General features: G+C 40.5%; 1 protein-coding gene across 5 annotated transcripts in view; it reads left to right on the top strand.

The window, feature by feature from the left end:
- The window catches only part of LOC137132765 (neuropilin-2-like), an 88,770-nt gene that overhangs the window by 22,672 nt on the left and 43,018 nt on the right, over positions 1-23,080 (top strand). For all 5 annotated transcript variants that reach the window (XM_067515689.1, XM_067515690.1, XM_067515688.1 and 2 more), the window contains exons 3-8: positions 1,382-1,563; positions 9,386-9,613; positions 11,866-12,021; positions 12,101-12,270; positions 15,635-15,790; positions 22,855-22,999. In XM_067515689.1, the coding sequence (XP_067371790.1) occupies positions 1,382-1,563; positions 9,386-9,613; positions 11,866-12,021; positions 12,101-12,270; positions 15,635-15,790; positions 22,855-22,999 (1,037 nt within the window). The remainder of the gene's footprint in view (positions 1-1,381; positions 1,564-9,385; positions 9,614-11,865; positions 12,022-12,100; positions 12,271-15,634; positions 15,791-22,854; positions 23,000-23,080) is intronic.

Below are 23,080 nucleotides of genomic sequence, written 5' to 3' on the forward strand. Positions count from 1 at the left end.
CAACACTCCTGCTGAGGGTCTGGAGATAGTGCCTAACATTTGTGGCCAGAAAACATGAAAGGAAGAGGAATACAAATAGCTTTAAGTCAGTGCCTTCCTTTTATAGAAGAAAACAATCCCTGAAACCCTTTCTGCTGATGTTCAGCAATTATGTGTGACTTATATACAGTAGTTCTGCTTTTACTGTCCATCTTTCATGGCTTTCTGTATGCATAAGCTGTGAAAAATGCTGCATCACCACCTTAAAGGAATAATAATAATAATAAACTTGAATGGAAAAACTTAGAAACACGCAAAACATACAAAAACAAATGTAGAATATGGCAGAAAATGTGTCACTTTAATTTCAGTTCTTAATAATCATGTTTAGTTAAGACCCATGATTAATGAGTCAGCCTAAAGTGTATCAAGTTTCTAAGCAAAGGAAAAGCAGGAAAAAGCTGAACTGCCCTACATTCATTTTTAAAAAGTGGAAAATGTGAATTTCCCTGTGGATTGAAGGGCCCTTAGGCTGAATTGCAAATAATATTGAATTAGGCAAAGGCAAGGATGTAAACTAGAGCCATTTGTTCCACATTAGTTTTTTTTTTCTTGCATCAAAGGTTGTCCATAGTTTCATTACATACACTCTTCTTCTTAACTTCAACCCCAGAGTAACATAAAGCAGAAGACACAAGGTAGATTTGATGTTGTGTGTATTTCATTACTTCTTTATCTTTAGTCTGTTATTTTTAAAGTATTGCATTCCGCTTTAGAAATATCATTAGACTTGTAATTTACTTTGAGGCAACAACCAGCCAGTAAGTTAATTTAGTTGTTTGTGCTTGGGAATCAGTACACCTTCTAAATTTGAAACTTCCCTACCACACATGTTTTCCTTTCACAAGCCAAAATCCAGCATGTAATCTCCCTTTTACATTTTTTACTTGTGTTTATATTTGCATTATAATGTATTTGTAATCCATAAAATGCTATTCTATAGACCACGAAGCTCATTGCAGTGACAGTATATCATCGTATGATTACAGTGCAGTAACAGCATTTTAAAAGATTTCTCTTTCTATTTTCCACCATCCAGGTGGCTTTTTACGCTCTCCACCATCTGTAAACTACCAGTGTCTTCTGCTGCATTCATTTGAATCTTAATGACACCCATGCTGATAGTCATTCTGTGTACACGCATCCCTCTAGACACTGATAGATGCCTTTTTTTTAATAGGCAAACTAGTGTTATTCCAGTCTAAAACAAGAGCTAACGACAACAAAATTAAAAACATCAAAAAACAAAGTAAAAGCAGCTTGTGATGATTTTTGATTTTTTGCTGTCTTTTACAAAACTCCCAATCAGTACATTGGCTGAGTATTTGTTTCCCCTTTGCAGGTATGACTATGTAGAGATCCACGATGGAAACTCTGAGTCAGCTGACTTACTGGGGAAGCACTGCAGCAACATCGCTCCTGCACCAATCATATCCTCAGGCCCCTCGCTCCACATTAAGTTCGTGTCAGACTACGCCCACCAGGGGGCAGGTTTCTCGCTGCGCTATGAAATCTTCAAAACTGGTAAGTGGACTCCGCTATTTCTGTCTTTTATGTTTTCACTTGCACTTATAAAATAAGGTTGCATTGGACCCTGATTGGCCGAATCTAAAAAAAAAAAACAATATTGCACATTCAGGCATGTTGATGTAAATGTGAAGACCATATTTTGATGTGCAGCCAAAAACAAACATTATCAGTCAGAATATTTCAATTGTTAACAAGAAAGGCTCTCGAACAATGAGATGCAGATATATTGGTTGAAAATTTGAAAAAAGGATATATATTTTTAATATTTTAAAGCAGTTAAAGTTATATTACACTGAGAGTCTTTTCCCCAACACTGTCAAGGGGACATTATCTCTGTAAATGATTCTCACACATGGTCAGGCTTAACAAATGTGAAGAAGATTTTTAGAAGGATCCACCTTTACAAATGGGCCATTAGTATCTGTACTACAAGGTACTCATAGAAACCTCAGCATGCTTCATTAGGCGACCAAGCTCCAGTTATCTCCCTGGAGTCATGAGAGGCAGAGAGAAGACGACAAGAGACACAGCAGAGGACCCTTGAGAGTCCTTTAGGCTGCCCAGGCGAAACATCTCTCCCCTTCATGGCACTTTGTGTGTGTGTGTGTGCCTGACATGGCTCCCCTTCACGCTGCTCTGGGTCAGCCAAAGCGAGACCAATTGAGATCAAGGGCGAGTGACACAGAGGGGTGCATGGTGTCGGCACCACAGCCATCTTGTCCCGTTCCCCCTGAAAGCATTCCACACATGCCTGCTTAATTGAGTCCTGAGCCCTGTAACCCTGACACACAATCACACACACACACACAGGCACGCACTCACACACAGACGCACAACACAGAGGGCTGAGGTTACTGACAAAACATGTGCGGTTGTTGGTGTTTCTCACCTGCTGGCAATGGTATATTGAGATTGTGTGTGTGTGTGTGTGTGTGTGTGTGTGTGTTTTGCACTTGACAGAATCCACCAGGACTTTAAAATAACAAGGGTGTCAGTGTTCACACTGTAGGACAGAGTCACACAGAGTTCGAGATTTGTGAGCGCACTTTAACCATGAATCACTCTTACAATGGTTTTGTGAGAAGCAATTGTTTCAAGTTGCTTTTATTAGAAGAACTCGAACTAATCTTATATTTTTTCATTTCATTCACAACACAAAGTGGGTTCATAATTGCAATATGCTTCTGTGCTTCTAATACACTACAATATTAAAAGATCAAAACAAAACCGGTGCTACTGCAGGATATCACATGATCACAATCCAATTACTTAGTATCTGATGGGCCAAATAAGACTGAAAAGTTTTTCATTATTTATACATTTATACTCAACAAATTCAGATACAAGCTATCCATCCATCCATTACCTTCCACTTATCTGGAGTCGGGTTGTAGTGGCAGCAAGATCAACAAGATAGTCCAGATGCCCCTCTTCCCAGCCACATTTTCTAGCTCCTCTCTTGGGATCTCAAGGTGTTTCTAAGCCAGATCAGATATATAATCTCTCCACCAAGTTCTTGGTCTACCCTCAAGCTCAATCCACTAGAACTGGCTCCTTTCAAAGCAAAGGAGCAGCTGCTCCACATATCTGAACTCTGTATCTATATATCTAAGGCTGAGCCTGGCCACTATACAGATGAAAATTCCTTTCACAATCTCTGTTTTTCAGTCATTACCCAAAGATCATGAACCCTTATGAATTGAGGGTTGGAACTTGTAAACTAGTAAAAAAAAGTGTCCCTTGGAACTCTGTTCCCTTGACTCGTTCTCAGAGACCTGTACCTGAGATGTGGATACCGCTTTCCCCAAACTATCCAACTTTGCCTCCTCCTCCTTGAGGGGCTTGTTTACTGGCTATAGAACATTCTGAAAGTGTTCATCGCCCAACAATATCTGCCTCCAGTCAGAAGTTCTTCTCCACTGCCATATGTGCGTTGCCATACTTTCCTTCCTGAGTAGTCTGATGGTTTGCTGGAACTTCTTTGAGGCCAACTAAAAGTCCTTCTCTGAACTCAACGCAATCAACCACAAGACCCCTATGCCAACCTGAAAGGCCTCCTTCCACCACACAGATGTGGTTCTTTGATCAAAGAGATACAAGCTATTTTGAGGTGTGTCTTACCCATGTTGCCATCAAACTATCGCAGAGAATATTATTGTTTTGTAGCGAAGCTGGTTTTTTAAATTCACAAATTATAAGACTCTATAGGGGACACATAGAGCGGTAGTTTGTCTCTGACTCAACATGCGTGTATTTATATTTGTATTTCGCCTTCTCTGGCAATAATGATGAAGCCATTTGGAACATTCAAGCTGTTGCAATACTGCTAACAAGATCTTGTTATCCTGGAAGGTGTAACTCAACGTCTGGTTGTGTGGGTGACTAGATTTTGTTTGCATGTGTTTTATATGCTGTATCACCCCAAGATAAACTGTCTAAATATGTATTCAGTTGTCCACATTCTGTTCTGGTTAACCTAAAAATAAGGCAAAATGGAAAAAACTCTGTCTTCGTCTCGTGTGTTTCCATGGCCTTCAGTTGCTGGCAGACACACTTGCACTATCAGACATAAAAATTGATGAAGAAACAGCAAGGGAAGGAGCACTTGAAGTGATGTAGTATTAAACACAGCTGTACTTTTTGTGATGCTTTATTTTTTAAATTTCATAATTACAGCTCTTTCAGATTATTGGGATGCAATGATGATTACCTTTGAATATTAAAAATGATATAAAATTTGATTTTCTCATGCAACCAGAAGCTTTAGCATTTATTCATGTCTGTAATTACTTTAGGAGATTCCACTGATTATTCAGCCTTTCATTTTACTTGGATTTGAATCTCTCTCACTGCAAGTGAGAAGCAAAGAGGCCTTATTTACTTTGTAGAGACCATTACCCTGGGCCAGAAATCCAACATTTCCATCTCTGAGAGATGAAAAATCTGAGTGCAAAATAATTTAAACATGAAAATCATTTTTAACATATCACCTTTTTTTGTTAAAATCTTTAAAAACTACAAACAAGGAATCACTGTTTAGAACAAGAACAGAACAGCAACCTTCATTGTCAATGAGCACATATACACCCTTAACACACTTTATCAATTATTCAGTGTGTTTCAGTGTCCCACGTTGCGGTTTTGCTTTTTTCCTCTCAACCCTTTCGTCCCCTTGACTGGATTTTGCTCTGCTCCAATCCCTGCCTGTTACTGGGGTCTGTTTTTTCAAGTAATGGGTGTGTGTGTGTGTGTGTGAGTGTGTCCATGTTGGAGGAGGATGACATCCACTCTGTCCTAATTACTGGACCTCTTAAAGATTAACAGTCCGGAAACAAGCACACATATACAGACTGAAACATACATTTTAACCTTGAAACCCAAAACATTATATATATATATATATATATATATATATATATATATATATATATATATATATATATATATATATATATATTTGTATTTCCTCTAAATTTTATACTCTCATTTGAAAATCGGGAAAATAACATATAGAGATTTAAATTATTGTATATTTTTCTAATTATTATATAGAATACAAATAAATGAATACACTGAAAATGTCAGGGCCTCGCCTAACAAACAAACAAAACAAACTAAGTAAGACAAACATTACACATGCCATACTTGTTTTTGTTTACAGCTCTGTTACTGGATACTGTAGTAAAATTCCAGCCAATACAAACACAGCTACTGGAGTGTGGCAGCCAATCAAATTGTACTGTCTGTGTGTTTTACTGTCTAGGCTTTGTACCTCAAGCTGTTATTGTGACCCAGAACTCGCCAGACACGCAAATACACACACACACACACACACACACACACACACACACACACACACACACACACACACACATGTCAGACATAGAGCATGTAAATGCGCTGATGCAGGCTGAAGGGTTACCCATAAATGTGGGGCAGCAGGGAAATGCACAGATTTGCCTACCCCTAACCCCTACCTTAAGACCCTAATGTTAAACTAACTTTCCAAATTAGAATTCAAATGTTTACCTTAAGAGCACAGGCTTCTGATCTAAATGGGATGTCAGGACTTATTGTAAAATAGTGTGAACGTAATTCTGTGATTATTTCAAGTACAAACACACACACACACACACACACACACACACACACACACACACACACAGACACACACACAGACACACACTCATACTACCTAGGCACTGTAATGCGGAAACTATTGTGACAATCCATCCAATAACTGCTGTTGTTTACATTCTGCCCAGTGGCTTGAGGCACTTCCTCTCTGCTCCTGTCCAACTACAAATCAAGTCAGTTTATTACACAGTGTAACCAATCAGAGTGCTTGCTCCTCCCTCCTTTGGCTTTCATTGAGTGAAGTGGATCCAGATTTTACCCAGTGATGAGGAAGAGATGGTAGAAGTAATGTAATTAATAGCAGAGGTACAGTATAAGTGCCTTCAAAATGCACAATGAGCCTGAAACAGAAATTCAATGGATTTCTGGATCCACAGTGAAGCATACTGTGCCCTTCACTCAAATAGTGCTTACATTGCTCTTTATTGGGCTAAAAACGATTTCTCACTATGCCAAATACAATACTAAAATGTTAAGTGTAACAGAAGAATGTACATTTTTCAGGTGGAAAATATTTGCATTCATGGTGTTGTTTGTTAATATTTGAATAAAGCTGGCAGTGTTTTGACTCATGGCAAACTGAGATCATTCAAAGATCCCCTAATTTCATCTACATGTCAAGCTCCATGAAAGTAATTTTCAAAATATTTCCCTGAATTACATCATCACAGTAGTGCTTAAGTTATGCTATTAGTGAACAACATTGGGGAAGCTAAAGTGATGATTGTCTTGTGACAGTTTGATTTCCATGTCAGCAGTAATTTGGTTGAATAAGGAGTTTACTATTGCAGGGAAATCCCTGCTGTGATTCAGTGACAGAGGTGGAATTATAATGTCAGGAAAGTTTCAGCACCTCGAGCCAACAGCTTAAATGACACTGCAGTGGAATCCAACCAGACATATGGAAAAGCCAAGCTGTGGGGTTTTCAGGAGTTATTGAGCTGTGTGTGTGGGCCTGTGGCATTTTTGCATGTGTGTGTTTGTCTGTGTGTGTATGCTTTGCGACCTCCACACATGTACTAAAATATGTGTGTTTGTGTGTGTGTGTGTGTGTGTATGTGTGGGTGGCTGTGTGTTGGGGTGTCAGGACTGGTAAAAGGAGGGAAGGAAATAATTGTGGGTTTGATCCCACTAATAATTTGAATGAAATGTCTGCATTCCAGCTTACCACACACACACACACACACACACACACACACACACACACACACACACACACACACAGATACACATTTATGTGCAATTCAAATGAATGAAAGCACCCTAGCTCACTTTACAAACACACACTGGGGCAGACCTTGCCCTGTGGCCCAGAGATCACACTGAGAGATAAGCAGTGCATAAGCAGCAGTGCTAGATAACCAATAATACACACACACAAACACACACTTTCCCTAACCTTTCCCCATAGTGAAACACGTGTTTCTTTCAGACTTGTGCAATTTAAACAGATGGGAAGTGAGTAGAAAAGAATAAGAAAAGAAACAGTGGGAGAGAAGGGAATTGGTGGAGCTGCAGAGGATGAAAAGATGCATGGGATGCATGAGGGGATGATAAGAGAAGGACGGCAGGAGGACCCTCCTGAAAAGAAAAGAGAAGTGGGGAATATACCACTTTTGCAAAATAAGAAGAGATGAATGTAGAAAAATGGTGAAAGGTACAAAAGAGAAATCAATAAATGTAGAAAACAGACATCTGTAGATTTTGTGGAGCACACTGCAAGCTGGTGTGAAGATTTCAAACAAAATTTAAATCAACTGCTTTTCAATAAACTTAGGTAGAGACAGGCATTGCACTGGAGGAGAAAGGAGGGCACAATGTTGTGTGTTCACGAACATGAAGTAATCAGAAGAGAATAAAATCGCTGCTGGCAAAATAAGTGGTCAGGCATTCATACACACACACACGCACACACACACACACACACACAGACTATCTGGCAACAGACTAAGCAAGGGGGGCAGATGCAAGGAGAACCCCGTGAGAGTGTGTGTCCTTATGTGTATGTTTTCTTGAGTCAGAGGTGACTGCGTGAGGGAAAAGGTCATAATAACAAGCAAATCACACTAGAAAGTGGGACAGAAAAACAGGCAAGACAGACAGTCTTTATCACAAAAACAAATGTAATGATAAACGGTAACACAGACATACAGGAGGTATTGCTGTGAAACATGGTTAGTGCATGTGTACATTTCTTATATGCTCAACTTGAACACATTAGGCATAAGTCAGTAAAATGGCCATTTAGTGTTAGTATTCCCCACAACTACTGCTGTGTGTGTGAAAAGTAAGGGAAAAAGAAAGGGGGATATGGTAAAAACAACATCAGTTTACTTAGTTGCACCTGCAGATGTCTATTTGATCGTGATTACCAGAGACTTGGTAACATATACAAGTGTTTGTTCCTTACAACAGTCAGGAAACAATATGGTTCCTATAGAGACTTCCAATAAAAGTGTTTTATCTTATTTAACTTTAAGTTTGGAGCTGATGTACGCTGTCAACACCTGCCGTGTAGGAGAAATAGCACACTGCAGCCAGCTATTGTCCTCCAGTAGTGTCCTCACTGCATCTCTTCATTCAGAACACTGCTCTGCTCGCAGACACCCAAACAGACTGGAGAGAAATGGGTTACACCATAAGCGGCTTAGAAAGCATGTGTGTGTGTGTAAGTCTGTCTGTGTGTTTGATCACATATGGCTGGATGGACTGCAATAATGGTCCAGTTGGTGCAACCATATTCACTCTATGATCTGAGTATTTGTGTGTGGGTTTCAATAGTAATAGTATTACAGTAATTCAGAAAAGACGATCCCGAGATTACCCCACATCACTGTGTGTGTATGGGCACAAAAGCTAGAACCTCTAATGATGATACAGTCAACAGATGTCTACATTTGCCCCTTTTGTTTTTCTGTTTGTTTTATACCATCACTGATGCACTTTTGTCTGCTATTTTCTCTTTTTTTGATATTAGGGTGGGGCTGAGGCTTTATTTATTTTCCCATGGCCGGTACGATTCAGTTTTACAAGTGCACATTAGACAAACAAGCATTTTTATTTTTCTATTATGGACATTCAAACTTTGCCTTTCTGCGCCCCACATTCTTACTTTGCAAATTACACAATGTGTTACTGATTTACCACTTCATTAGCTTTTTTGTCAAATTAAAAACCAGAATCCCACCATCCTTATTCCCTACATGACCATTTTGAACTTTTGAACACTCTTGGCAAGATTAGCATTTATATAAACCAACTCCTACTTTAGCACAGTTAAGATTCCGTAGACTAAACCATACTCACATTCACCTTTTCAATCTTTCCTACAAATCACATTAACTGTCTATAAAGTACATGCTGTGCAGTCACAGTTAATCTCACATAGCGATTCTGTCTAATAAAGAAAGCTGAGATAACAACACTGGGGATTGTGAAATTGTGCAGCATGTTCCGAGTCGTCTGTGAGTGCTCATGTACTTTCTTTTGAAAACAGCACCTCTGGGTGAAGTATAATGCCAGTTTAAGATGCTTATATCAGTTTCTAAACAGAGTTTAAGCCTACATTTCCCCAGAAGGGGTCAAGTTTAATGAGTTACATCAACTTCCAACTGCTACTTATGAACATTTTCTAGTTAACAGGTTTTAAAATAGGGTTTGTCGCTTTTTTTCACCCCAGGTTCTGATTGTTCCCGCAACTTTACCAGTCCTTCGGGTCTCATTGAGTCTCCAGGCTTCCCCGACAAATACCCTCACAACCTGGAGTGCTCCTTCATCATCATCGTCCCGCCCAGCATGGATGTCACACTCACCTTCCTCACCTTTGACTTGGAGAATGACCCCCTGCCGGGTGGAGAAGGGGACTGCAAGTACGACTGGCTCGAAGTGTGGGATGGACTCCCAGGAGGTGAGGCATCGATCAGATCAGGATGATCTAAAAAAAAAAGCAAAGGATGTGATGGGTGACAATTGTAATAAAAGTGTTGTTGATGACGATCCTGATGAAAACAGCCATCTCATGAGTTTGTACAGAGCTAAGTGAAAACAACGTGTACTCTGCTTGTGCCTACATCATTATTGACTGAGGTGGAGTAGTGACTATTTTAGCAGCTATGCGTTGGTAGATGAAAGCTAAGCTTACATGTTGGCACCTATTGTGGAGAAAAGCTCAACTTTTCAAGGGAAAAATAAAATAGGAGTTGCTGAGAAGAGGGAGAAAAAAAGGGAGGGGAGAGGAGGAATGGTAGAGGGTTGGGATATTTCTGGTCTAGCTGCAAGAAAAAAATGGAAGAGTTTAGAAGGACAAATCTGAGGCACAAAGACCTTGGATGTAGTTTCAAGGAAAAGAAGAGTAGTGGAAGGGCAGTGAGAGGTTCTCCACTGCTGGGAAGACAAGAACAAAGCAAGGATATGTCGAAATATGTAAAGGAAGGCCAGAGGAGCTCTGGTCTGCCTGCAAACAGAGGACTGGGAGAAAAGAGAAACAGGATGATCTGAAGGGAATTCAACAAGTTGGAGTGTGGAGAGGGAAGATTTGTCTCGGAAAATAAATATTTGCCTTGGGATTTTATTTTAGCTTATGATTATTTTATTTGTGGTTTGTTGTGTGATACTTGCTAATTCTAAGCCATCAGTCCGTTTATTTTACCAAACTGAACAAGATGAAACATCTTCTCAGATGAAAATCAGCCAAGCAAAAAGTGAACAACATTTTTTTCTTCAACCACAAATAGGAATTTTGCCTGAGGGAGGAAGATGAATCGGAAAGATGGTACAATGAAAAGAGGAAGGTTAAAAGGAGAATGGAAAAAATCCTTTCCCAGATGGCTTAAAGCTGCAGTATTCAATTTAAGCTAGCGATACTCAAAATTCATGAACTCTGCTACGCCCACCCCATGCCCTGCTACACTCTGCCCTGTGCTACAGATATGTTAGCTTTGCTATGAAATTAAAATAAAAGAGAATGCTCCAAAACCTAATAAGCAAGCAGAAATATTTGAAATTTTCTTATTGGGTAAACGGGCCAGCCTCACTCAAAAGCATGTTGGCAGTGCTCGATCACAGGAGGCTCTGACAGAACCTCTCCACATTAAAAAACGTTTTGGACCATATTTATATATATATATATAAAATATCACATATTGTTTCTTTAAAACAAGATGTGAAATGAAGTCAAGGTAATATTTCAGTATTAAGACCAACATAAACACAATAAAAAGGGTGTGGTAAAGAAAGAGAATGACAACTGGCAAACTTCTGGTCTGAGTGATAGCGAGAGACTGCAAGAAGGATAGGAAGGAAGGAAATAAAATGAAAGGAGGTTGAGACAGAATGACACAGGAGGAGAATGAAAGCTGACGGACTGAGTTTCACTTTTTGCAGGACAGAAAGAGAAGACAACACAATTTGTATGTGTGTGGTAGAACATACAGTATGGTTTTGCAGGGTTCCGATTTTTTCTTCTCCCTGTTTTCCTCACTACCATCAAGAAAAGAGTTATTACAGTTATTTGCTCAAGAGCCCTATTTCAAATATCCACCCATTCTAAAAAGGAAGGCAAAAATCAATAGCGCTGATCGATAGCCAGCTATTTTCTCGTCTTCTGCCTCCTCCTCCTCCTCCTCCACAAGCCTTCCTGTATGTGTGTGTGCATATCTGTGTGATAGAGAGAGGAAGTAGCAGGATGAATCTACTTTTCTGTGCTCCCACCCCTTCACACACAAACACACCCTAGGGCTCTAAATCACACTCATCTTTCTGTGTTGACACATACAAGTTGTGGTATTAGAGAGGAAGACAGTAGAGGAATCACTTAGATCCTTGGATTTACACACACATAAACACACACACACACACACACACACACACACACACACACACACACACACACAGTATACTGTATAGTACACTTCATAAAACCATGTCCCATCCAGAGATGGCGACAATGGATGAAAAAGAAAAGGATATAAGCAAATGTATAGATAAATGAAGTAATAATAATATTAAAATATAGTATGTAATATATAATAAAATAGAATAAAAAAACATATTGCCGCTTAGTTGAGTGAGACTGAGGTCAAACAATGAACTGCCATTTATGTTGCCGGTGGAATTTACACAAACTTCTGAGTAATCCACTCATTTACATTTAATTGACAGTGGGCCCTCTGATTGGTCGATACTGTGGGATCAGGGTTCCTCCTGAGATCCAGTCATCGACTGGGATCCTCTCTCTGTCTTTCCACACCGACATGGCTGTGGCTAAAGATGGCTTCTCAGCTCGCTACAACATGACGCACAAGGAAGTCAGTGAGAGTAAGTATAAGTTCATACCTTTTTTTAAATTTTAAAACTGGTGAAATGGTCAGAAAAATTTATTTTCCTTTTTCTTTAGCTTTCCATTGTAGTAATGCATTCGGCATGGAGTCAGGAAAGATCACAGATGACCGGATCACAGCCTCATCAAGTTTCTATGACGAACACTGGCTGCCACGACAAGCCCGACTTAATTACAATGACAATGCATGGACGCCCAGTGAAGATAGCAACAGGGAGTACATACAGGTAAGACTGTGCTCTCACCTATATTTAGGAAATAGGTGGATGTTGTGCTGTAGGATTCAGTTGTTCCTTAACTTTCATTCAAATTGTGGTAAATGTCTAGAATGAATAAGTCACTGCTCTGGTCATAAAGGCTTTTTGATGTAAATAATAACTCTTCCACGTGTTTACATGTGCTCATTTTCAGCAAGTTTTGATTATATGGCAAAAATTCAAAAGCCTAACAATCCCAAAATTAAAATTTTTATTCTTAAAAACAGAAGTTGACTCTGCTATAAACAGACTCCACACGTACTTTAGCCACATCTGTTTTTTATTTCCTTGTGTTGACATGTCACACATAATAACTCTACCACAGCTATATTTGTGTCAGTGTATGTGTGCGAATGCAGCAGAGGGTGAGAGACAGAGAGCGAGTGGGAGGTGTAGTGATATCAAGGTTTAGCAGCTAGAAGCCTGGGTAAGGCATTGTTTCCTGTATTCTGTCATAGTGCCAGCTTTGTGCCATTCCTCTGCCAAGCCTGAGTTATGAGGCAGCTTGGGTGAGGGGGAAAGGGAGTGTGAGGTTCACTCACCCCTTAGACAGAAATGGATTTAAACAGGCCAGCGAGGCACTTTTCAGCGTGATGCCTTCTGTAAACAACAGATTATCTTGTTGGGTGTCACCTTCCCATAGCTTCATGGAAGACTACAGCTTTAGTTTGTTCAGGGTCAGTAAACTTTTTTTTTATTGACTCTGAATTGTGAATTGAAAGTCAGGTCTTCATCTTCTTGTTTGCCTTCCTGTTAGTCTTCCTGTGACCCAAGACAATTAGCAACTAGAAACACTTTTGTGGGGTCTCATACCCCAGTCTAGGACTGTTCATTACTAGTTGCTGACTATATATGTTGATTCTCAGATTTGCTGAGTAAAATTTCACAACAATGCAAAAGAGTAAAGCTTTACCAGGCAAAGATAAACCATGATGTTTAGCAGCACATGACGTATTAAACCTGACTTTCTTGTTGGGGCCAGTTTCTCTTCTTTTAATTCACAGATTGCACATCCTCTGTTAACGTTACAGAACAATGTCTCAATCACAGATAGTAACACACAGATGTAGGATAAAAGCAGTGGGTCTGATTGTCAGAAAGTTTATGCCAGAAAAACACAGGAAGGGACTGTAGCCAGGAGGCAGCACAAGGCCAAGGTCTCATCAGTCTCACAATTCCTTCCTGTCTTACTTCCACTGCTGCTGACAGCTTACACTCTCCAGGCCACTTCGCAAATTAGCGGATTCGAAAGATTTTGTGATTTTGTGACATGATTTATTTGTTGAAAAACTCTTTCCACATTTTTATAAAGATGTTCTGAAATTACAATAGCTTTTGTAATCTCCTTAATCCATTAATACCCCCCTGGATTGTATTGTATTTTGGATTGTATTTTTTGTGGTAGAGCTTTACAACTTTATTTTTGACAGTTGGATTAAAATGCTGCCTTTATTACTCTTTTGCTGTCTTTCCATCTCTCTTGGCCACCAGTGTTGTGGTCAGGTCGTTGCGTTCCACAGTTGGTCTCAGCTGTTCCCCTGCGTTAACACCTAGCAGAGAGCAAAGCCCATGTGTGTGTGTCTGTGCATATGTGTTTGTGTGTATGCACACGTTAGCTCATGTCTTGACAAACAGCTGTCATAAATGCCAACGTGCCTCGCCCTTTTGCATCTTGCACCCCTTGGTCTCTTATAACTCTGTGTAAGTGTGTGTTTATGGATGTGTGTGTGACACTGTGTGTTTCTTGATAAGTGCACATGCAGCTAAAACATGCACAGCCATGTTGCCTCCAAAGCCACGCGTGGGGTTTCAATCTCTCTCTAGGGCACCTTTCCCCTCTGTAGCTCACAGGTATAGTGTGCTGCTCTATTCTATTCTATTGTGGGCCAGTGAGGTGTGCTGCAGACTGAACACTGGTGGCTCCGTTATTCTAACAGCTCTTTGATTGATGAGGAATCTTCCTTGGGAAGCCTCAGTTAGCACATCTCTCTCTGTATCTCCCATTTGTTCACCTTCTCTACTTTCTCTCTCTTTTCTCCCTCGCTCTGTACCCTTCCTTTTCTACTAATCTGCTTCCCTCCTCTGTTCCAGACTATCGATTAATTGTCTTTGTGGATCTTGGTCTGGCCGTAAGCTTGCAGGCTTGCGTGTTTGTGTGTGTGTGTAGCAAGTAATCTGAAACACCTGTCCTTCTGACAGATAACAAACGCAGCATTTTACCTCTCCCAGTGTTTTGTACTATACCTAGTTTGGAGACACAGCAAACACATCCACATATACACACATACATATGTACATACACAAACACAAACGCAAAAAAACAAGTTCTGATTAATCTACAGGTTTCAACAGCTCCACTGAAGCAGAATAAATGTTGTAACCTACAGCCAAACTTTTCTCATCTTCTGTTCCTCAGCAAACTGTCTGCAGCCTTGCGTTGTCTGCATCCCCTATTTTTTTCATTTTTTTCATTTAAAATGTCATTGTAATGACAGTTTTGGATCTCCAGTCATAAGGACAACATTATTAATTTAAGTCTAGATCTCTAAATACTATAACTTCCCAATACTACATGTTATACTGAAGATTAGTGAAGAGTAGTGAATACTTTCGGCTTTTAGCAATGTTGTTGTTCCTTGACTAGAGCCAAAATGAAATTTGCAGCCACAAAACGTTACAGGAAATTAATATTATAATCTCTAAAATTTGACTTTGGATCAGTTACTATATATACAATATATATATATATATATATATATATATATATATATATATATATATATATGATATGACATGATCCTCATTGAGGGTGATAAAATGTATTTATATGTATGTATGCATCTTTTTTTAATTAGTTACCGTTAAGACTTAGACAGCTGCATAATTCTGCTTGATGTGCTCGTGTTGGGCACCAACTGTGCATCTAGTCAAATGAAGCAGTTATAAGCCCACATCCAGCACACATTGTTGTCCACGTATAATGCAACCTAGCTAGCAGCATGCCGGACACGTAGCATAGCATCTACAATCAGGAAGGGGAGGTGATTAAGGCTATTGTATGGTAGGAAATTAAAATGAGCCCCAGGTCATTACTATCGATCTGCCGGAAGAAAGACACAGAGAGGAGAGAAACAGAGAAAAGGAGATAGCAAAGGGTAAGGAAGAGTGGTGAAGGTGAGAGTGCAATGTTGATTTGTTCAGGTGTATCTAACTAGTTTAATTTGTTAGGAGCTTCAGCATTTAGTCTAATGGCCCAGCTTGTTTTCATTCTTTAATGTTTTATTTATGATATTTTTACTCTTATTAAACCGTCTTCTCTCCTTCTGTTAAACAGGTGGACCTCCATACCTTGAAGGTCCTCACAGGCATCGCCACGCAGGGCGCCATTTCAAAGGAAACTCAAAAGACTTATTATGTCACCAGTTTTAAACTTGAGGTCAGCACCAACGGAGAGGACTGGATGGTCTACAGGCATGGCAAGAATCACAAGGTAGGTTCATACCCATGGACAAACAAACATATTGCTTTCGCCCCACAGCTGGGGTGGCTAAAGAAAGTATAGATGCTGCTAGGTGACACACATGCCTCAACATGCAGCCACATGGGAGTGGTAGAAAGAAATATGAGATGGAATATATGCAGCAAGAGTTGACCACAAGCCCAAAACTCAACCAGTGTGTGCAATTACAGCCGTTCCACCGCTACTCAGTTGGCTTCATTTAGAGGTTTTAGTCTCCAAGCTCTAAGTGATACTTTACATCATAGAATGCAACTACATTTACACTGTAGTCTGGTTTTCACATCCCATCTGGTTTCCATTAGGAACCGGTCGGAGCTCGGCCTAATGTTGACCAGGTTGGACATGTTTCTGAGCTGCTTGTCTCTAAGGTGTTAAGGCATGATGTGTCATAGGTGTGTGAGCCACAGTTGTGGGTGCCAGATACACAAGAAGCTGACAGCACTGAGGGTCTTTAAAATGGTTGCAACTGCAATTAAAGCAGACGAGCTTTCCAGTGGTTGTAGCTGGTTTTTCCATCACACATATTCTATCCCTGCTATAGTGGTCGCATATGTTTGTCCTGTGGTCTAATGCCACGTCTAGCTTTGCGCTATGAACTCATATTCCTTCATGAACACTAATGCATGCACACACTCACAGATGTATGCTGCACTTACAAATGCTCCGTGTGCTGTTAGGGGGAAATAAGTGGTTTCTCTGTGGATGCAGATCCTATGAGGCTTATAGCTGAAACTATCTCCCAGAGAAGTTATTGGTGGAATAAAACTGTTAATTATAAAGAAAGGGGGTCAGCAACATTAAGCTGAGGTATAATAGAAGGTGGACAAGGAAGCAAGTAAAGCAAGTTTTACAACTATTAAGCTAATACCTGAACAATCAATTACATCTGTCAATCAGTAATTCTCTGCTAATACCGTGCAATGAAACATTAAAATACAACATGTAAAACAGATAAATGATGATGTTTTAGATTGTTGGTGTTACAACCTATAATTCTGCCTGATTCTCCATAACCCTGGAAAGCCATGGCAGAGCTGATAGCCCAGATACACAGAGTGGTGTGTGTTTGTGTGTGAGTGCATCTGCATTTGAATGTGCATGTGGGTGCGTATGTATGTTTCTGTGTTTGTGGAGGAGTGGTTTTTTTAATAAATCAGCTGCAGTTTTCTGGTACTAATATCCCTCTCTTGACTTGCAAACACACGCACACTCACACAGACACACACATGCACATCACACAAATCCAAGCCAACTGGCAAGGGTCTTTTGAGCCATGTGGCCCCCTGGTGATTCAGTCTGTGAAGTAATCTCATGGTTCAGCTCAGGGTTGTCATTCATCGCATTGGATCCACTAATGCCTCATTGGTGCATAATGGATATTAATCAGACATACACTATCTACGTATATACACAGTTTCACATATTACAGGGAAAGATTGAAGAGGAGGTAGAGGGGTGTTATAGCAGAGGCAGCTAAAAACAAAACAAAACAAAGAAAACATGAGGAGAGTGTTCATTTATCTGCTGATGGAACAAGTGTGTCAGCATCTCTGTGCCTAATGTCCCTTCTCAGCTGACACACCTCAGACGGCCAGTCAGCATCGGCCTTGCCACCCGGACAGGCTCTTACAGGGTTGCAAGTGAGACTGTGTGTTTTGTGTTAGAAAGATGCATAAATCACTCAACAGCTACAGCCAAAAAGATCTTTTGGCAGAGTGTTTTATAGTTTGGGTGTGTAAAGTGCTGTGTCTGCATTCACAGGATAATTCAAGGCAATTGTTTTTTAGAATTGAGAACAGATTCTAGATCATTTCATCCAGGGATCAGTTGTAAGGATGTGATATTTTTCTATTTTAATTACCTTAAAGCCTTGTATCAAATTAGTTAATGTGACTTTTGATACTAGAAGTACATACAGTAAAAGTGTGTTAACTCCTTCGTGTTTAACGTGTTGAACCTGCTCTGTCCTGTCCACTTCTCCATCCATCTCTTCTTGACATTTTCATTCACTCACCCCTTCACTTGTTCTCTCAAAACATCTTCATCAATCAATTGCTCCCTCCTTGTGGCCTCTCTTGCTCTTTCGCAATCTTCATTCACCCTGTCCTTCCGCTCCTGCACTGTTTTCCACTGCTCCTCTTTTTTGTTTCCTCAACACTGCATCATCTCTGCTCCCTTTGCCCATATGTCTGAGAAAGTCATCATGAAGTAAACAGGCAAGTTTATGCTTTTTGTGCTTGGCTGCAGTGACAGTTGTGTATGTGTGTAAATGTGTGTGCATGCGTGTGTGTTAACTTGGAAGAACTTCTGAATTTGCGTTTTACGAGCAAGAGGCATTAAAAAATAGAAGGCACATGGAGAGAAAGTTCGACGATAAGTATGAGCACAGCATATATGTACTGTCTCTGCTCCTTCAAATCGTGCAAAGTGCAACAAATACTTGCATAAATGTGCACAAAAATAGATTTACAACCACACACAGGCACACACTCTGTTTTTTAAATATGTGGAACACAGCCAATAGGGGCAGTTTCACTGTCACACGACATCATAGTGATTTGTGTAATCTGTAATGTTTTTGATAATGTCATTATAGGCCTGTTGTGAACCAGATGGGACATATGGAATACATGTTAACTTTTTGGACAGAAGGAGGATGTGATATTCATACAGCATTTGGTCCTGCATTGTACTGACAGGCTGACAAATCACAGATACTCACTCAAGACACCAGGGCTAGTAGTTGATTTTTAGACAATTTGCATTTTAACTTTTCTTCTTTTTCTGCATTAAGAAATTGTCTATTACTTAATTTTACACTACTAATTGTACACTACAGCAGTCATTTCTCCCTTAATGATGAGCAGGTCATGTCATATCGTTTGACTGCTCATAAGACCTTGCACTATATATGGTCTGCATAACCCATATTTAACTCTGTATAATTTAATGAGAATAATTGGCCGTTTTCCACATGACAAGAGAAAACCAGTGATTTTCACTGACCCAAGGTCCGGAGTTAAGGAATGATTAGGTCTCAATCTTCCCTTGGAGAAGTTTGAGCCCTATGTAGTCGAGATGCATTTAAGCTCGATGTGGTACAAATGTCATTACGTGGCCCTCCTGAATTGCTGCAGGCAGTGCTGTCTGTGGTCATTACAACGCTGGACTTCGGCCAAAACCCAAACCTCCTATTCCCACCTTAATCTGTGGGAGGGAGGATGGATGAAGAGAGAGGAATGGAGGAGGGAGACGTGGGTGGAATGAAATGGAGGAAGAAGGATGGTGATGAGAGGAAAGTGAAGGAAAGTTGAAAAAAATTTCTAAAGAAAGGAAGAAAGAAAAACACAAGCAAAAGGTCAACCAGTCAAGCATCGAACTGATAGAGAGAGAAAGAGAGAGCGAGGAGGAACTGAATGGCGCAAAGAGAGGAAGAGAGGTGGAAACCAGAGGGAGAGAAGCGAGGTTCATAGGGGGGCGAATGATTGAAGGAAAGGGGCAGAAGGGGGAAGTGTTCACAGGGGAACCATGGAGCAAAAAGAAAGAGGGATAGATGGATGAATGAAGGCAGGGAGGAGAGGAGGAATAATGAGAATAGCAGACAAGGGTGTTGACCATAAGTCCCTCTGGATAGATCAGAGGTCTCAGCAATACACCCTGGAAAAATGTCAGGAGAGGGGAAAGAAAATAAAATGACAGAATCGAGGGAGGAAAGATACGAGGTGAAGGAAAGGCAGGAGGGAGGGTGAGGTCAAAGGAGAGCGGGAGAAAAGAGTTTGTGACAAATGAAGAAGGAAAACCTGAGAGCAAAAGAGAGAGAAGGGACAAAGAGGGATATTATAAGGGTACCATATGTCATTTGGTTTGTGAGATTTGTGGGCTAGACTGTCACATCCACCAGCACACATTCATATTCAACTGTCAAAGACAGGTTACTTCCCTGAAAGTCTGTGTGCGCGTGTGTGTGTGTGTGTATACGTGTGTGTGTGTTTGTGTCTGTGTCCTCAGACGATAAAATGGGAGGAGATAAGGGACGTTTTACTATTTTATAACTCTGTCCACACACATTCACACACACACAAAACACACTGAGCACGGACATTTGAATAATTCAGTGTGCCTGTCCTGTCTGTCTGACTGACTGTGGCCCTGCAGGTTCATGACATGACCACACACCTGTTTTTTTCCCTTCAGCTGAACATATTTTGTCATGCTTTTGCTATCCTGCATTTAAACTCTAGACCTGGTTAGTTGGCTTTTGACTACAAACCAGAATCAGCTCCCCTGCAAACTATTATTAGTGTATAGAGCAGGTGGGTGTAAGTGAAAATAGAAAGCCGTATTCGGTCCATGGTTTTAACGTCTTAACATAACATAAGAGATAAAAACAGTCTCTGTGTGTGCGCGTGTGTGTGTGTGTGTGTGCGTGCTTGTGTGTGTGTGTTTGTGTCTTTTAGACAGAGACAGGAAGGCATAGAGATAGGTGTAAAGTCAAGCATCTGCTCACAGTGTTCCTGGTGTCAGCTTCCCTCGTCTCTTAATGCAGGTGGAAACATTGGACCATTAACAAACCTGCACAAAACACACACGTACACACACACATAATAACCTGAGCTGGGTTGCAGGTGTAGTCCATTAGCTGATTGTTATTGAAGCCTTTTAGACAGAGCCTCTTAGGAGTGAATTTAGGAGTTTAAGACCTTAGGGATGCTACATATCCCCTTACACCTCCTGACTGTGGATTCTCAGTGCAGAGCCAGGAGGAGGAAGTGTGTTTAATCTGTTGTATTAAGCATTTATTTGTTAAGCAGACAAATAGTTTTTATGTCCTAATTTGGGTGGTTAACACTAGTGAAGGTGATGTGTTAAAACCAAGTCTTCCAACCTAAATGACCACACACTTTGATACAACCCACAGGAGTATCTCATAAAATACTCTAGCACCTCTGTAGCAGTGGGGTCTAGACCTTCATTTATCAGTGAGTTATCAGTTAATATCAGCCCATAGTTAAAGCCCAGTAAATAGCCTATACCAGTATGCTTATTGTCAGTAGGCTTTGTGAGGAGTGAAACTGGAAACATCTAGCAGTTTTAGTAAATATGACACACAGTGTAATGTTAGTTTAGCTTCTGATATTTGTAACATTATTTCTTTTTGGCCTTAAAGATAATCCTCTAACCATAACCATCGCAATTTTCATTATCGAGTTTGTAGCCCTTCAATCAAAGGGATTTGAGTTCACTAGAGAGACTGTAAAACAACAGTCATTAGGTGTATCTGTAGATCAAGCAGCAGCTGAAATGGAGTTTCAACTCTGTTTGGTGACCCTGAAAAAAACAGATAATAGAGAAAAAATGAACACCAGGTTCACAGCCGTGGTCAGAATGTATACAGTCCTCAGAAGTGCCTGCTACACACACACACACGCACGCGCACACACGCGCACACAAGCACAAACATGCCCAATTTAATTGCTGGTAAAGGACAGTGACAAGGTTAGACCTTCACATAAACACACATGTGCACACAAAAGAAATCTTAGTATGTACACTCTTATGTACACACGCAAGACATGAACAAAGATATATACGTGAATGTGTGTGTGTCTATGTGCATGTTTATTGTAAATGTGCTGAAGAAATGTTTCAGTGTGCACCAAGGGAAATCAGAAAGCACCCACCAGCCCCCAACTACAAAAGAGTGAGACTTCATAATTACACTTTTACACACTGACACACACTGGCAGCGACACACACGCACACCGTCACACACACTTGTAATTACACTCTGCTACCCCAATCCCATTAAGTCATTTGGGGCCTTAAGGCATTTTTCCATCATTTAACCAGTCACAGTTTCTGGTATTAAGGCCATTGTGAGGACACAAGTTCACCGGGGCTGACTTTGTATCATACACCCAGTAGGTCATGGGTTCAATTCCCAGCTGGTCCTGTAGCCTGCTCCTGTTCCTGCAAGTCAATAACCCCCTTCATCCATATTTTGTCAGCCTTGACGGTGCCTGCAGTTTAATGGATTGAAAACAACAGGGAAAATGAATTTACACACACACACACACACACACACACACACACACACACACACACACACACACACACACACACACACACACACACACACACACACACACACACACACACACACACACACACACACACACACACAAATACATACCCATTTAAAACAAAGCTAACATCTATAAATGAGTACCCAAGCAAGTAATTGCAAGGCCTTTGGCTCTGTTGAATGAGGTTCACTGCTCTCTGTTATAAACACTATGCTGTGTTTTCAGCCCTGATAGAACGAGTGTTAGAGACACAGAGTCAGTCTGCTGTAATGAAAAAAGAAAAAAAAAACAGGATGGATTTCTTTTCTTAAATGTACAGCACTATATCATCATGGCAGTGAGACAGAACGAGGTGTCAGAGGGAAAGACAGAAAAAAGGGGGGACAGAAAGTGAATGTTATGGAGAAGAGCAGAAGCCTCGCTGTGTTTTCCTGTGGTGAGAAGAGGGATGGCAGAGACTGATAGACAGACATGGAAAGTCCTGGTGTCAAGAGATGAAGAGTGCTCCTGGCCATGTGAGCTTGTATTTAATTTCCTTTTATAGGTATTTGCGTGTGTTTTCAGAGATAATTATTTGTGTGTGCACATTGAGGGGTGACAGAATATGTTTTTCTTTGCTCTCTGTTAGTGAACAAGTGTAGATGATGTTTTCCTGTGTGTGTGTGTGTCTGTGTGTGTGTGTGTGTGTGTGTGTGTGTGTGTGTGTGTGGTTAATTCAATATGAGACATGACATGAGAAGAGAATGCTCTCCCACATACCCTTGATTTACTTTAGTTTGTAAATGTGTAAGAAAGTCGTTGCACTCATTATGTTCGGTAGCCATTTTAACTCAAACCAAAATCATGTTTTCCTGGGTCACTTTCCTGGAAGACTGAGTTCACTTCCCTGAGTCCCTGCCACAGTCCAGTATTCCTAAATGTCCCCTATTCCTCTCTCTATATATACAGGTTTTCCATGCCAATACTGATGCCACAGAGGTGGTCCTCAACCGGATCCCACAGCCGGTCCTGACCCGCTTCGTACGAATCAGACCCCAGTCATGGAAAAATGGGATCGCGCTGCGGTTCGAGCTTTACGGCTGTCAGATTACGGGTAAGAAAGATGAGGTATCTTTTTCTGTGATTTTCTCAGACTTCTGTTGGTCTTTTGGGCCATGTCCTCGTGGGACTGACT

This window comes from Channa argus, chromosome 9 (genome assembly GCF_033026475.1).
Source record: "Channa argus isolate prfri chromosome 9, Channa argus male v1.0, whole genome shotgun sequence".
Lineage (NCBI taxonomy): Eukaryota > Metazoa > Chordata > Actinopteri > Anabantiformes > Channidae > Channa > Channa argus.